Raw genomic sequence first — 16,874 nt, forward strand, 5'->3', positions numbered from 1 at the left:
AAAGAAGCTCAAAACCCAGTGTGAATAATTAGCTTTTGTAGAAAAGAGTGCCTAAAATATATATTAACACAAATACAAGTGACCCTGTGCTTTGCATGTTGAGAAAAGCAAAATGTTTCATTCCATTCAGATACTTCTAGCTAAGAGGAAATTCTGTGTAAGCGTTATGCCACAAGAACATAAAAACTCTCCCTTCTCCCATGTGGCTGTGTCTCTCCTCTAAGCATCCCTATACCTTAAAACAGTGGTCCCTAACCTTTCTGACAGCAGGGCCCCTGCAATTTTTGACAAAAGAGTGACAGATGCACGAACAAGCACTGTACATTCAGCACCGTTCTGTTCTATAGCGGAGCTGTCTGGAGCGGGGAAAACAAGAGAGTTTAACCCTGCTGTGCTCTTCTTTATTGACTTGTACAGCGGTCATTCTTGGAATCGTCCTGGATGACGTTGGGCGACCACTCTACACGTCAGATTCTTTCCTGAGATGAGCCTGGGTGTCCGTTTTGGGCGAGAATCATCTTGTGTGTACATAGCCTTATCTCTATATCCCAAAAGGCTTCCTCCATTCATGGACTGGTGCCCTGAAGCCTTGTTACCTTAAACTGCTAATGCATTATCTTTATTATTTACCCAAGAACATGGATCACAAGTGAAATAAACAAGATATGACAACATGGCCTAAACATACATTTATTTATCCAATGGGAAAATATGCAGACATCTCATTATATTTAGGACTTGTTCTTGCAGTACTGGACAGTCCTGACTTAAAACCATACCAGGAAAAATTGACCTTTGTAAGAAGACGTTTACAACGTTGATGACATCCACAAATCACAGTTCTGTGGAGATTGAGAACAGTTACTGGAGTGGAGCACTGGCTATTTGTACAGAATGCAGTAAAAAAAAAAAAAAAACTAGCCAAGTGACTAGCTTTTTTTTTTTTCCTTTTGTTCATTTAAATAAAAAAAAAAAAAAAAGTTATTCATGTTTACTGAGTGTTCAGAGACAAGAGTATAAATAGTTTGTATGAGTAGAATAGCTGACCCACAGAAAAGGCAAACTCTCGTTTATAGCAGCATTGTCGTTGGTTTCTCCAGGAACTTTTTGAACTCTGCCAACCACTGAGCACCGACTGCCCCATCTACCACACGGTGATCGCAGCTCAGGGTGACTGACATTATGTTGGCAACATCAAATCTGCAAATAGGAAAATATACAAATAAATTGATCAGAAAAATAGAACAAGCCATGTACACATGAAAACGTCTGAAGCATGTGTTGAGTGTTCTGCAAAACTTCTTTTTTGCATGTGAAAACAAATATAACAAATAATGCCAGGCCAGATTTCTAACTTTTAACAAAAGCTACATTCATTTCAGCATCTAGCTGTCTGCACAGGCTTCAGCATTCAGACAAATTAGAGAAAAGTTAATGATAACTGAAAGATACTCGGCCACTACCTGAAGAAAAATGAAACCAAGGTTCCTTGTAGCAGAAGATGTGTTACCCTCTTTGGTTGTCAGTGCCCCCCCCTTCCATTGTTTTATATAAAACTCCCCATAGGAGTGTCAGACGCCTGTGTTCTCTACCACATGCTGTAGTTCTATTCTCTAAACCCAATGTCACTACAGGACACAGCAGAAGCACAGGCATTTGCCACCCCAGCTATAGTAAATGAGTTAATGAGCCAGATGGAACTGAGAAATAGGCAGCCAAAGAAGTGAATATATCAGAAATTCTATTGAAGAGAACTGACAGGTAAATGTCCGGAGCAATATTAGGGGCCATATCAGTCAATTAGAATTTAGGTTCAAATATGCATTTAAACAAAAGGTGAAAGCTCATTGCTACATTTGCCCTATTCTCTTCTTTAGATATAAACATCTAAAAAGAAAAACAGCAACAATCTGAGAGTGAGACTGATAGAAACAACATCCAGCCACCAAAACAGAAATACTTGTACACAGAGGCTGTTTCTCCCGTTCTAACTCAATAAGTGGGATAATATTTAGGAATGGAGCAGCAGTCTTACCCTTTCTCATTATCTGCTGGAACCAGTCTGTTCTCTGATCCTCCCACAGCAAGAATACAGGCCTGAGGAGGGTTTATTATAGCAGAGAAGTTTTTGATTCCATACATTCCCAGGTTAGATACAGTAAATGTTCCACCCTGAAATAATAAAAATAGTTAAATAGGAAAATTACCAAATTGTTCTTTACATTAGTAGACAATTAGGAAACTATAAATTACATATTGTGGCTATGATAACATTTTAACTCACTTTAAATCCGTAAGATGTATTGATTGATAAGCAAAAATCCAAATATATTCTTAACAATAGGATTTTGTCCCATATTTAAAGCCCTGGATAAGCTGAACAGTTCACCATGTTTTTTTTTATTGGCATTTACTATACAGAAGGGATCAGAATAGGAAAGGAAAGTGTAATACAAGCAGCCAATCAGCTGTTTTTCAGTGCTCATGTTCTAACCAGTGATATGCTCATGGCAGAAGCAAGCAGAGTGACAAAGCTCAACAATTTGTTGTTTCTGCTTTGACTAGCTGAGGGAAGAACAAGGCCCAAGAAAGAACTTAACCTAAATGAGAAAAACGAGAAAAATCAGAGCTCCTGTCTTGTTTGAAAAGGCTAAGAACTGTAAAATCTTCTCAGGACTGAATAGACAGAAATATAAATAATTTGGGACATACAACACCTCTCATACATGGATTTGTATTTGGCGGTTCAACTCTAAAATATCTAATGTTATCTAACATAGCAATTACACTGTCGCTATGCATATTTCCCAATGATCTGTCATATATTGTGTATATTAATAATAGTTTTAGTTTATCATCCAAAACTCAGATTTTTAGGTTTTATCTGAGTGAATTTTCATCTACAAATCAGTCCAGAATAAAACAAAAAAGGGACAGAAAATTAACAGGATTACATGCAGCTAAATAGAAGGGAAAATACCTGGAATTCATGAGGCTTCAGCTTGCCTTCTCTTGCACGAGTAGCCAAAGACAACACATCTTTGCTAATGGCTGTCAGCCCCTTTATGTGAGCATTAAAGACTATTGGGGTGATCAGTCCAGCGGGGGTGCTCACCGCCACACTTACATCGACTACATGATTCCTGCAAAGATAAACAATTTACAGCTTCAAACACCTTGAAAAAAACCTGCGGACACACACACTGCTTAATTTGATTGGGTTGCCCAACTGCCCATGCACAGCTCAATGCCACCTAGTCAGTAGTCTTAGTCTAGCTCCAGCTGTAGATGCGCAGTAAGTCCAGAATGCATAAAGGACTGGTAGTAATGGGACAGGTTATGTCCTTACTGCCAAAATAATCCTTTTACAGGATTATACAAATTAAAGTTTACACATTCTGTGAATAGGCTGTAATGGCCAATAATCTGTACAAATGGTAATACTTACTGTCATAACTGTTTCTGGAACATAATAAACCATCACCATCTTAGAGGAGTGTATAGGTCATTCACAGGCTTTGCACACGGAAACTGAATTACTAAGAGCAGAATGTGTTCATGTGTTGTAAAGTAAATTCTCACATATCTTAATGTGAACACAATCATGTGCATGCATATTTTCTGGTGAATATTATCCACTACTTTAGTAAATCAACCCACAATGTTGGAAGCTCAGTCCTAGGGTGGAGATTGACCTCTTGTAGTGCTAAGGACTCCCATTGTACTAACAATACTACTAAATTTGCTCCATATACATACAATAAAAGCTGCTATATACTAACTGTCTAATCACTGTGTCCATCCAGGAAGAGTTTGCTTCGGGCACTTTTTGGCATGCTAAAGCAGAAGCCTTAATGATGAAATCATTGACAGAGAGCTTGACATTTTCTGACTTTGTAACCTAGAAAGTGGAGACATAAAAGACATAATAATCAAGGTAATGTAGAGGCTCAGTTAATTTACCAATATTATTTCCGAGCTTTTAAAAAGCCTCCTCCTGTACATGTAAGTTTTGAGGAAGAGAACATTGTCATTTAAATGTTTACTAAGAAACAGGAAATACCCGAATATAAATGCAATACACCCACATCTAGTTTATTGTAAAATTGGAACTCTAGTAAACATTCACCAAATCTGTGCTATTTCAAGTCAAAACTAATCTGATAAGTGCACGCTCTAAAGCGGGCATGGGCAGACTACAGCCTGCGGGCCCAATAAGGTTGTTTCTCTGGCCCTTTGGGTGGTCCGCGGCTCTGGCCGGTGCTACCCCGACCAGGGTAAGGAGAATGACTCCGCTGGGGGGGGACCCACTGGCCAGAGCCGTGGAACCTGTCCCCTCTTTGTATCCCGGCTCGTGGAAGTGAGCTCACTCTCCCATCGCAGATCTGAGCCTGCGATGTTTAGTGGCGTCATGATGGCATAACCCCGCCCACTCTCCCATCGGCCCGGCCCTTCTGTCAATTTTATATCAGATTGTGGCCCCTGACTGAGTAAGTTTGCCCTCCCCTGCTCTAGTGTGTCCTTATCCTGCTTTCAGGACAATTACTGAATTATGGAAATTTGGTACACAGCTTTAGCCACTTGCTGACCCGATGCAGCCTTTACGGCACCCAATATACACGTGTGTATTCTAGGATTAGTTACTAGGCAGAAAGAGTTGGTGAGCACTGCCAGTGCACACCTTTCTAACTAGACAAATTCCTTACCTGCATTTAGACACACAATCTCATTACATACATGTAAAACTACAAAAACCCTTTCTAAAAAAGATCTTCATGTCTAAACCAGTTAGTTCCAGGTGTACAAGTGTTCATTTTTGTTTTCATATGTAGTCTCTCCTTTATAGCATGTCATAGCTGGGTACAAGGGAACCTGGAACCCTGGAAGAAACATTTACATTTTTATTTGGAATGTTTTCCAGAATGTGAACAATCTTCTTACCTCATTTAGCTCTTTTCTCAATTGTATAATTTCTCCCATGTTTATATCGATGGAGAGATAGTAGTGAGGTATAGTCTGTTTGGACTGCATAAGTCGCTGTGCAATCACCTAAGAAAAACAGCATTGAATAATATTTGTACCACGATATATGAATAACGTAAAATCTGATATGCCCAGTTTACAATGGTTTACCAGAAGAAATTGACTGCCATCTCTTTAAACAATGCCTAATACATGTTCCTTCAAGTTGACGTTATCTAAGTATAAATATATATATATTATATATATATATATATATATATATATATATATATATATATATATATATATATATATATATATATATATAATGTACCTGTGCGACAAATAAAGAGATTTGTAGAGCTGCTTGTAACTCAGGTAAAGTTGTGGCTCACAACAGACACATTATTTGCCTTGCACAGGAGCATGAAAGGCTGTAGTGATGGAAGAATAAATGGGCCTGGCCTGTGGAATATGGGAGTAACAAACCAGCATATCTGTATAGTTGACTGTAAATATTGAAATCGTCAACCTGTAGGATGTAGGGGGAGCCTATGAAGACTGATGCCTCTGTGGCTGTGACACCCCCAGATCACACATTTTAAAGCCCAATTTAGCAGCGGTAGTTCACATATCCTGACAGCTACTAATAAGCATGACTTTAAACATCAATTTAATGACAAATTCCATTATTTCATAAACAATGATATTTAACTAGTTTAATGGATTACTTCATAACAACCCGACTTCTATGTTGCATCATAATTTGCTAGTTCATTGCTGGTTCAGTAAGAAAACAAAACAGCTGAATGAGTGTGGTATCTAAAGCTCTGAGTGCTAGCCCCAGGAGACTGCAGCTTGGTCTGTCACTACTGTGATTTAACTGCTAGATTTGGCAATGTCACTACTGCTTCTTGCTTGGAGGCTCTGACAAAGGGAAGCAAAATCCTGGCTCTACCAAGATCGGTGTCTCCACACAGAGTGCCTGATTTAATAAAGCTCTCCAAGATTGAAGAAGATCCACTTTCATCAATGAAGCTGGATGATCAAGCAAACCTGGAATGGATTTCTTAAAAGTCATTTGCTATTTGTTAGCAAATATTTTCAACATTGGACTAAATCCATTCCAGGTTTGCTGGATCACCGAGCTTCACTGATGAAAGTGTATCCTCACCAGCCTTGGAGAGCTTTATTAAATCAGGCCCAGAGACACAGACTAGGACAAGGTATGGTTAGTCACTTATGCGAAAAGATCAACTGCAAAGAGACACCAGGCAATTTGGTCTAGTTTTTTGCCATATGCTCGCCTTTTTGAGAGCAATCTCCAACAGTATCTCTTTAAAAACATTTGTTGAATAGAAAAAAATAGCTAATTTAGAACATACTTCAGGTATTACAGCTGGAATAAATGCACAATGTTTTGGAGTTTAAGCATTACCTCAATTGACTAAAAAGAGTATAATTTAAACTCCAGAATGTTCTCTATTAATTGATGGCTAACAGTACAATAATTGACCAATACCAAGGACTGTGCAAGACATTAAGATTAACAAAATGAGGTTTACAAATCCTTACCTTCCTAATATTGCTAATAGGAATATCTGTAAAGGTTCCGGTAGGAACAGCTGCCAGGGCTGGAGAGGGTGGTGCAGCTGCAAGGCCTGGAGCAGCGGCTGCAGGAGCCTGAGAGAGGGAAAAAGATAAACAGGAATAAATTAAACAGGAAAAAACAGGAAAAACCTCTTCTCTCCAAAACTTCGCCAGAACTTCCATGTCCTTTGGATAGATGAAACGAATTTGGAGATATTTGGCTATAAAGCACGGTAAAACAATTGGCGAAAACAAAAACTTCACAAACACCCCATTCCGACTGTAATGATGTGGGAGACTGATAAAGTCATACAAAAAATGATTGCTTCAAATTCCTGATGAAGGTCATTCCACAAGCTAATAAAATATTATTAAACAGGATTTGTATAGCGCCAACATAATATGCAGCTCTGTAAATTAAATTTGGATGATGGGGTGTACTTAGATTTCCACAGGTGGATTTTTTTTTGTTAAATAAATAATGACAGTGGAATCTGTTGAGTGTTGTTTTACTCCTGAGGTTGGATTTAAATCATTTTGGAACCCAAGGACCAGGTGATTGTTTTTTTTATTATTTCCTGATATGTAAATTAAACCTTTTTCTCATCAGTGGAAACCATAATGGAAATGTGTCACAAATCAAAATGCCTGTGTGAGAAGACCCCACAGATGCTGCCATGTTTTCTGGGCTGCACATGGTAATGTGGACCAGTCACAATATTTATAGAGAGCTAAGAAGGCTTGACTTTATTGCAATTATTGCACGACCCAGAATTTAATAGGAAACACTCAGATATTCAGCTTTATAACAGCGTCTCTCTAAGGTGTACTCTAATTTCCTCTCTCCATTCTCTTCAATGTGAATGAAGTAACAATCCAACAACCCCAAGTATAAATATACCAGAATGGCATTCATGTCTACATAACAAACTACTGGGAGTAGGGAATGCACACACTTACAGCAGCAACCTTAGGAGGTACAAATGATTCAATATCTTTCTTTGTAATCCTGCCATCTGGCCCGGTACCTGAAACAACAAAATAACAACAAATAAATGTAAAAATAACAAATAGCTTGGTATAACAAAGTATACAGATTCCACAGACTTCAATTATATATAAAAAAAAATAAATAAGTCACAGGATAATACTGATAATAATTCGGCCCCCATTGTGGGTTTTCTGTAGTTCTGTGCACATCTAGTCTACAATTTAAATAATAAAAAAATGAGTGGCACAGATGGAATGCTGACCTCACCTTTAACTTGATTTATATCAATGCCTTTTTCTGATGCCAGCTTCTTGGCCAATGGACTCACAAATACCCTCCCTTTGGGTGCAGAACTTGGTGCAGCAGAAGGAACAGTTGGGGCCACTGGTGTGACTGGAGGGAGACTTGCAGCCTGCAGATGTAACAATCCAGATATAAATACAAATATGCACACTTAAAAAGACAATTCAAGCAACTGGCAAAGCATTTTTTGAATAGTACCAAAATAAAAAAAAAGTTGCTTTGCCTGCTGCAACCCCACTCTCGCTGTCTAAAGTACAGAAATTGTACAGTTTGCCAGGTATAAACGTCTAATTCTTCAAATGCACAGTGACAAGGACAGTATGGTGGGTGGCATTCTGTTGAGATATCAAAATGCCTTAATGGATGGATGGATTACAGTGTGGTGGATTTGGAGTGCAGGTTTGTAGGAAAACTTCATTTAAATACAGACTGCTCAAGGAAATGCCTGCATGTGATGCTAAATTTCAGTGATTCAATAACCTAAAATCCAATGAATCAAAGGGTGGGTCAGGGACTATAAGGCTGAGGAGCAAAGTACAAAAATGCATTTTTTTTTTTGGAGACAATAAAACAAGTTTATATATTTCTGTGTCAATTTCCCTTGCTTAACTTGCCTATTTACAGTATGAGACTTTACTTTTGGAAACATAACAGGAGCAGAAGTCTGCCCTTGGACCCAACACTGATTTTACCTAATTAGCCTTAGAAACCTATTGAAATAAATGGGCACACGTAAATACCGGTAGGATATTGCATGGAGGGTGGACACTAGAAAACCTCTGTGGAAGTTTAATGGCAGTCTCATTGGAAAGTAAGAGAAAGGAAAACATTTTTTTTTATCTCTAGGGCCAAGGCTTATCCTCCACTATGTTCCCCAGTCAACATTTATCATTTTTTTTGGATATTAGATGGATAGTAAATAAAGTAAAATGCTTTGCTTAATAGATAATGTATAAAACAGGTGCTGGAGTGGTAAAGCTCAGATCCATAAAAATGTACCGGAGTGGCAAGAGCAGGATGAGGCTTAATATCTACAGCTCCAGCTGTCTCTTTGTAATCTGCAAAGCTTCCAACATCTGACTCTTTCTCCACTATGATACAGAGAGGTGTTCCAAGGGGTACGTCCCGCGTGCCTTCTGCTATTAGGATTTTGGCCAAATATCCTTCTTCTTGCACCTCGAATCCTTGGAAAAACAGATCAAAATGTGCTAATATATAACGTGAAAACAAATGTGTATCTTTCTAAAAGTGAGCAAATACCATTGGTCTGAATATACCGAGTAATAAACAAAATGTAATGTACATGTGAGCCCCTCAAACTATACGCAAATTGTATAAAACCAGCTGTCATGATCACATTTACAAGTAATTGTTCATTTATTAATCAACCAACCAGTGATCTCTAATGTTCACAAGTTTTACTACTACTTCTACAGATATAAAGAGACAGTCAGCTATGATCAGTGTGCCCCCTTTATAAATCTTGCATTGCACACACAGATACACACTGCTTGATGACTTCAAGAATACTACACAAAGTAATCATCAATTCAAATGATCTTCACTGACTCTCCTCCATACATAATGGTGGCTCAGTTGTTAGCAGGGTTTGCCTTGTTCTGAGACCATACCCTGGCAAGGAAATTATTAAATATCTGACAATGTAAATAAGCATGACTACTACCATGTTATTAAACACCTGCTTGGATCATTGTTTAGTAGAAAACAAGATATACTGTAGATATATTAGACCATAAGTAATGTTGTAAATGTTGTATAACATTAGATATTTCACAATTTGCATCATTCATTTCATAACAAATGTGATTTTTTTTTTACCTATAGTGGCTTTATCGGTTTCAATCTCTGCCAATAGATCTCCTTCACTGAGCTTCTCTCCAACCTTCTTTTCCCATTTCTGTACTGTTCCCATTGTCATTGTGGGTGACAATGCTGGTAAAACAATCTATAGGTGCAAAATATAACAGATTGTAAAATAATAATAAATTATCTCTCCTGTATTTTCTGGGTCCTGCTTCCAACCCCTATCAGACACTCTGTACACTCTGGATACATTATTTCTGTGTTTGCATGGGTTCCTTTGGATATTATGATTGCCCTCCACAACCCTGTAACAATTATTTTTACTGTAATCAAAACTGAGAAATGCAATTGATGTGACATATAGCCAAGGGTGACATATTCTTACTACAACATCTTCAGGTCCCCACATCTCTCGTTCCTAAGAAATTAGGGTTCACAGAAAGTAAGTGGCCAGCTATGTGTGACAGGATGGCACGGTATGACAAGTATGGTTTTAGTATCTTGTAATGGTGCTGTAGTGATGAAATTTTACAGAGTTAGCCACAAGAGCTCTGCACTTACAGTTACATTTCCTAATTCTTACAGAGAAATTGGGGTTCATAGAGAGTAAGGGGAGATCTATGTGTGACAGGGTAGCATGATAATTCGTATAACATTTTAATAGAGAAGACGCTCCCATATTTACAGTTGGCAACATCCCTCTGTTCCAGAGACATTGGGGTCACAGGAAGTAAATGGCCAGCTATGTGTAACAAGAACCCCACCACCCGCTCAGTCCCCCGCACCGCAGCGTCTGCAGATTTGACTCAAGGCGGTAGTGAGCGTTACTGAGCATCTCCCCCTAGGAAGGGTTCTATGGCACGAGGAAGAGGTAACCGCACCGCCAACATGCAAACTCAATTTGGGGACCCTGATCTTGAAATAGCCCCCCTTAATGTGAAAATATCCCTGAATATTATTAGGATTTTATGCTTGTGACCCCGTATCTGACAACTTGTTATGTTTAGGGGGAAATTTGGTTTAGTATCAGCTCTCAGGGTCCTCTGTGTACCCTGGAAATTTGGGTGTAGGAGATATGAAGGTTTATACATGGGGATTATGACAACTGCATGGACACAGATACAGCTCCCATGCTGCTGCTGGGATTATCTCACAGTACAAAGTGGGCGGGGAGCAGCCACAGCCAATTGCCAGGTCTTTAGTACACGCCCACTCAGGGAGCTCACACTAAGCATGCTCAGGAAGCTCCCTCTCCTGGCAGCACAATCTCATAGAGAAACATTGGAGATGTGTGGGGCCCATCCCCTCGCATTACAACTAACAGAAAGAGCAGAGAGGGAATCAGGGGAGGACTGGATCTGGCAGCTTTGCGGGCTGTAGGTTCGGGACCCTTGCTCTAGACAAAATGGGAAGAGGGAGGGGCAATGCAAGTTTTGTATGTATGTGTATAAACTTCAGCAGAAAAATACCAGTCACTGAATATATTACATAACATAATATATTCACAGGAATGCCAAGGTTACCTTCAGGTGTGCAGGATAGGAGCTGCCAGGTGCTTGAACTGCTGCTGGAGGTGGGGGCTGGGCAGCTGCTGTTGGGGTGCTTGGAGGTGCAGCAGGAGCAGCAGGTGCAGCCGAGTCCACTGTGTAGTTTTTAAAGGCATCAATTAACTCTGGCCTATAAAATAAACATAACTGATCAGAACAGCACATTTATATTATATAAATCACACAGTTTGCAATATTCAAAGAGAACAAATATGGTGTAACAAATTTCATGATTCATCTAGGTAATAGTTATATTAGTATCATTAATTTTAATATTTTTTACAATTGAGGTATTAAAAACCATTTATGTTTTGGCAGTGCCATGTTTGCCGTGCCATGTAGTTTTTAAAAAAAGTATTAATGATAGTTTCACCTTAAAGGAGATAGACTTGGCAGCCAGAGGAATATCGACCCCAGAATGGTAAGGATAGTGAGAATGGTTGACAAAAAGCCAAGGACAACTTCCAAATAGATATCAGCTGAGCTCTAAAGTCAAGGTCCATCAGTGTCTGATCACACCATAAATGTTTGTTTGAAGCCAAACTACAATTAGCCAACAAGCATATTGGCAAACCTCAATGCTTCTGGAAAAATATCCTTTGGTTAGATGAGAATAAACTGGAGCTTTTTGGCAAACAGTAACTATATGTCCACAGATTCAATAATAAAGCTTTCAAAGAAAAGAACAACGCATCTATTGTGAATCATAGAGAAGATTTCATTATGTTTTAGTGGAACCCCCCCCCCCTTATGTCTGGCACAGGGTGCAGGGAACAATGAAATCCTAAAACTGTCAGGACACCTTGAAGAAATATGTTTTTTCAAGTTATTTCAGAGACAATTATGTGTTTTTTTTTCTTTGGGGGGCACTAACAAATTTGTTCAAGTTTGAAGAGCCCAAAAGCAGAGGACATTTGCTAAAAACCTGCCAATCAATATTAATGACCAAAGGAGGCTTAATAGTTCTCAACAAAAGTTAAGAATGACTTCAAACCCACCTTAAAATTAATTACAACTGGTAATAAGCAAAAAAAAAACCCACAACTGATCACAGGTATACCTTATATTAAAATTTAGGTTCCAGTGTTACAGAGTAATTTCTGTTGCTCTGAACTGGTTCCTTGAAATTTGAGCCTGGTTATAAACAGGAAGACCCCACTTTTTGCTGATATGCACTCCATCCTTGGGAACTCTCCACACTCTCCCACACATACACCTGCCTTTGGCTGCTTCTGCTGTGTATTCTGTGTTCTCTATGTTATGGATTTAATTCTCATATTACCTTTAAAAGAATATTTGGACAAAACAACTGAATCTTGATATAGATGATAGAAATATGTTGTACAACTGGAACTGAGGGTTTGTAAATTACACCTTCATATACAACTTGTAACCCAAAAATAAATAACTTAATATATATATATATATATATATATATATATATATAATACTTAAATAATTAAAATAAGCAAAGACAAAAATTGTTTGGTTGTTACTCACTTGTCAACAGTGATGCAAATTATAGAACCAATTGGGACATCTCTTGTTCCTTCTGGCACCAGGATTTTGGCCAGGTAGCACTCTTCCAAACTCTCAAATCCTACTGTAGCCTTGTCTGTCTCTACCTGTAAAACAACAACCACGTGCAATGTCAATAAGTCAGTAAATGCCATTGTTGTATCAGTTGCTATAGTCAGACTTTGTTCGTGCATGACATCTATTGATTCACAGAGCTTCTGTCCCTACAACAGGAGCTTTTCCTGGTTCCCCATCAACATTAAAATTATATTTTTAAACTAAAATAAAAATCAAGCTGGAGAGGGAAGATTTTGATGATGTTGGGATGACCTCCGCCACTGTAGGGAGGAGCGGCTCTATCTAACCTTCTGCTGCTTCTAATGAAAACTGTGAGAATCCGGCTGCATAGAATGAAATCAGAGTAAGAATGTTAAGTACAAAAGAGGGGCTTGCACAATGGTGACAGACAGAACATAAGTCTTGAGTTCACCTATATTCATGTACACAATGCTAGAAATTTTTACTATTGGTGAGCACTGATAGTCACTGACACCTTACTGGCCATGTGGTACAACTAAAAAGGACAATGCCGTATTTTAGCAGGGTACACGTAGCACTACTTTAGAGAAAAGGGGGTACAATCACTAGTAGGGTGCTTACAATTCTTATAGTTACCAAGCCTGAAGGTTAGTAACAGAAAATTTGGAGAAAGACAGGGTTTTTTGGCATACATTTTTAAATGTTGTTGTGTTTATTAGTGTATACAATGAAATCAGAGTGTGAATAAACAAAAATTTAATTCATAAACCATATTGTTCTAGATGCCTGCTATAGACATGAGGTTCCTAATATTCTCATATAAAATGAGTGTTGTTCTTATACAAAAGAAAATAATGACATTATTAATCTCCAATTATGGAGAAATTAATAGCACGGCTAAGTGAAAAAGAGACCAATTGGGGTCACACAGGTAATTCTCCAAAGGTAATAAAGGATGGTCTTGGCCCAGTTTATCTCAGGGTAGGGGTTATTCAACTGATATTATAGTAGCAATGTATCAAAGTAAAATATTTAGAAATCCTACCTCAGCAATGAGATCTCCTTCACTGATTTTTTCACCTTCCTTCTTCTCCCATCGTGCGATGGTTCCATTCTGCATTGTAGGGGACAGTGCAGGTAAAGGCACCTATACAAGGAAAAAAATAATTACCAGGAAGAGTTCTAAATATGATATTCATTACTCAGTTTACAAGTCAATCCCACATTCTGATAATCTTGCCAAACATCCTCAGTATGTGTTCTACAGAAGATCTAGAAAAAGCAAGTGATGGGTAATGAATGTGATGAGACAGCCGGCACTGACTAATATGAGAGGCGTCAATACACTGCACAGAATGGACAACAATCTCTTCTGGATGGGCTGAGGTTTGTAAAAATGTCTTTAAAGAACCAAGTGACCTTAAAAAAAAGTATTATATGGCCTTCAGCCTACTTTTTTTTAAGTCACCCCATCACAGTCCAAAATACTGGTGACCATGCCAGCAAGGGTAACATCCCCATAGGTGAACATAAATAGACTTTTAGCACTGATATAACCTCCTGACACCTCTGAATGCCAATATTACACATTTACTAAATCCAGTTTGTAATATCAGTTTCTGGGACCATTATTCTTCCAGACTCCCAAACTTCCTGTTCAGTCCCCCTTCGTATTTCACACACAGTCCTGATCTATCCCTCCCATCCATTGGTTCCTTGTGCCCTTCATCTGACGCCCTGCACACCAGAACACCGGTCATAAGAGAAATACCAGGGCTGCCATTGGTGACCCCGATAATGCCAGTTGCCTGGCTGTCTCCCAGTCACACATATAGGACAAAGCAGATGAGGGTCAGAAACCTTTATATGTGCGCATATAAAAGAGCATTCAAAACCCATCTTTTCAAACTTACCTACCCGTCTTCTGTTTTAAACCTTCACTACTTTGTGTTACTTCCCCCACCTCCTAGATTGTAAGCTCTTCGGGGCAGGGTCCTCTCCTCCTCCTGTGTCACTGTCTGTATCTGTCTGTCATTTGCAACCTCTATTTAATGTACAGCGCTGCGTAATATGTTGGTGCTATAAAAATAGTGTTTATTAATAATTAATACTCATCCCAGGTCAGTCATTTACCAAGTTTTGATGTGTATCACCATAATACCCGAGTATCAAGAATTTCAGTCAACAATGTCAACAATGGTGGTCTACATATACATCTCATAGGACGTTTCCTTTAAAGTGGAACTAAAGTTCACTTTTACAAACGACAGGCAGATAATTTTTGCAGAAAGGGACAGGCGATGTCTGTTCTGCTAGGACGCGTCTTACCTGCCTGATCGCTGATGTGCCGGGATGCACATCTCCCATGAGCATACGAAGATGTCATGTCATCCCAGCACAGCCAATTAGGATGACTGAAGATCATCTCTGGGAAGAAGAGGAGAAGTAAGGTGGCGGCGCCCTGCAATGGAGACTGACAGCGCCACTGCGCGCTCAATCTCTGCATACAAAGCCATTGCCTAGAAAAATATCTGTACCTACTTGTTAAATAATCCCTGTAAGAACTTACTAACAATCTTTCACAAGCAATCATCACTACTCATGATACAACAATCTGACCAAGTGTGTTGTCAGGGTTCATACCCCAACTAACCAACTTCCTAAATGTGGAGCATTACACCATAATGTTTCATCAAACGTTACACTACCCCTGAGGAAGCCCTTAGCAGGTGAAACGCGTCGGGTTCTTCAGTGTACGCTTGCCTACTACAGATCTCCAGGTTACAGTCTGGATTTCTGAATTACTTTGGATCAGAAACCTTTGAGTAGTTGTCCATTGTATAGTGTCATCTCTGATGGCCTGGCAATGGATCACGTACAATTGTAAGGATCTCAAATTTCTGTATTGTATTTATGAGAAAGATTGTATCATTAATACAATAACGTTGCCTTCAAAGACCCCTCTGTTTTGTATCTACTTTTGTTCATAATTGAAATTTATGAGGTTGGCAAGAATATATAAAGGTTCTATTCTATGCTAGGGACACCTTACCTACTGATCTCTAATGTACCTGAACTTTATGGTTCACTGGCCTGGAACAAGCATGCAGCAAGTGAAGAGTGAGCCAGGATAGATCTGCATTCATGTGTTGTAGTATACAGAATGGATTTAGAGAATTTGTGAAAACAATGCCAACCATTGTCATATTTACCATTCCTGATCTGCAGGGGATCAAAAGGGAACCAGAACCCAGAGGGGTCAGCGCTAGACTCCACTCAGGACAAACTTCCTGTCATTGAAGCAGATGGGAACTACAAGTCCCAGCTGTCTGTGGCCATAGCAACAGAAGACACTGACCATGTAGTCTGACACACAAACACACCACTGACATAGCCTGTCATTGTGGAACTACAAACCCCAACATGCCCAAGCATTGCGGCAGACACAGGGCATTCTGGGACTTGTAGTACTACCTGGGCTGCACATGGCCTGTCTCTTTCCCCTGTCCCAGGCCAGTCTTACCCTCTGATGAGGAGGATAGCTGTACCATCTCCGTCCGATGTCCAATGTTTTCTTTCCCTGTACCCGGGCTCCTCCAGGTACTCCGGCTGGAACACCGACCAGGGCTTTGAGGCGGCAGCCAGCGCTCAGGTGATATCTCCGGACTCGGGCCGCCGTGTTCCCGTGTCCCCGGGCAGGTACAGCAGACCGGAGCGGGCCGCGGAGCCTCAGGCACAGGCGGAGCATGGCTGCAGTGTAACACTCAAGGCCTGGGTCCTCTCCTTCTTCAATGACCTCCCCGGCGATCCGGGAACACTTACGGCAGATGCCTTTCCCTCTACGTTCCTCTAGAGGGCGCGCTCACATCGCTAGTCATCCGGCGCCATTTTTGTACACCCATATCGATCAAAATTTTCTTTCGGCCCCATTTAATTTTCAGACGTCACCTATAAAATTGTCTCGGTCACGCAAAACTGTTCACTCTAAATGTATTCAGTTGTGCAATATCAGACGGTGTGAATGTTATCTTCAGGGCCACTCTCGCTACTTGAGGGAACCAATATGGCGGTGAGAGGCTTCCGGCAGCTTCTGAATCTAT

At 39.7% G+C, this 16,874-nt stretch overlaps 1 protein-coding gene across 1 annotated transcript; it reads right to left on the reverse strand.

Annotated features, from left to right (window-relative positions):
- Positions 1-674: 674 nt before the first annotated feature.
- DLAT (dihydrolipoamide S-acetyltransferase) lies at positions 675-16,601 on the reverse strand. Its single transcript, XM_072427256.1, has 14 exons — positions 16,298-16,601; positions 13,820-13,921; positions 12,718-12,842; positions 11,194-11,347; positions 9,686-9,812; positions 8,846-9,030; positions 7,811-7,955; positions 7,513-7,580; positions 6,538-6,645; positions 4,942-5,049; positions 3,783-3,901; positions 2,981-3,143; positions 2,036-2,172; positions 675-1,200 (listed from the first exon to the last, which is right to left on the reverse strand). Exons 1-14 carry the CDS (start codon positions 16,520-16,522, stop codon positions 1,071-1,073), a joined length of 1,896 nt encoding a protein of 631 aa, XP_072283357.1. The 5' UTR covers positions 16,523-16,601; the 3' UTR covers positions 675-1,070.
- Positions 16,602-16,874: the final 273 nt, after the last annotated feature.

This window comes from Pyxicephalus adspersus, chromosome 11, assembly GCF_032062135.1.
Source record: "Pyxicephalus adspersus chromosome 11, UCB_Pads_2.0, whole genome shotgun sequence".
Lineage (NCBI taxonomy): Eukaryota > Metazoa > Chordata > Amphibia > Anura > Pyxicephalidae > Pyxicephalus > Pyxicephalus adspersus.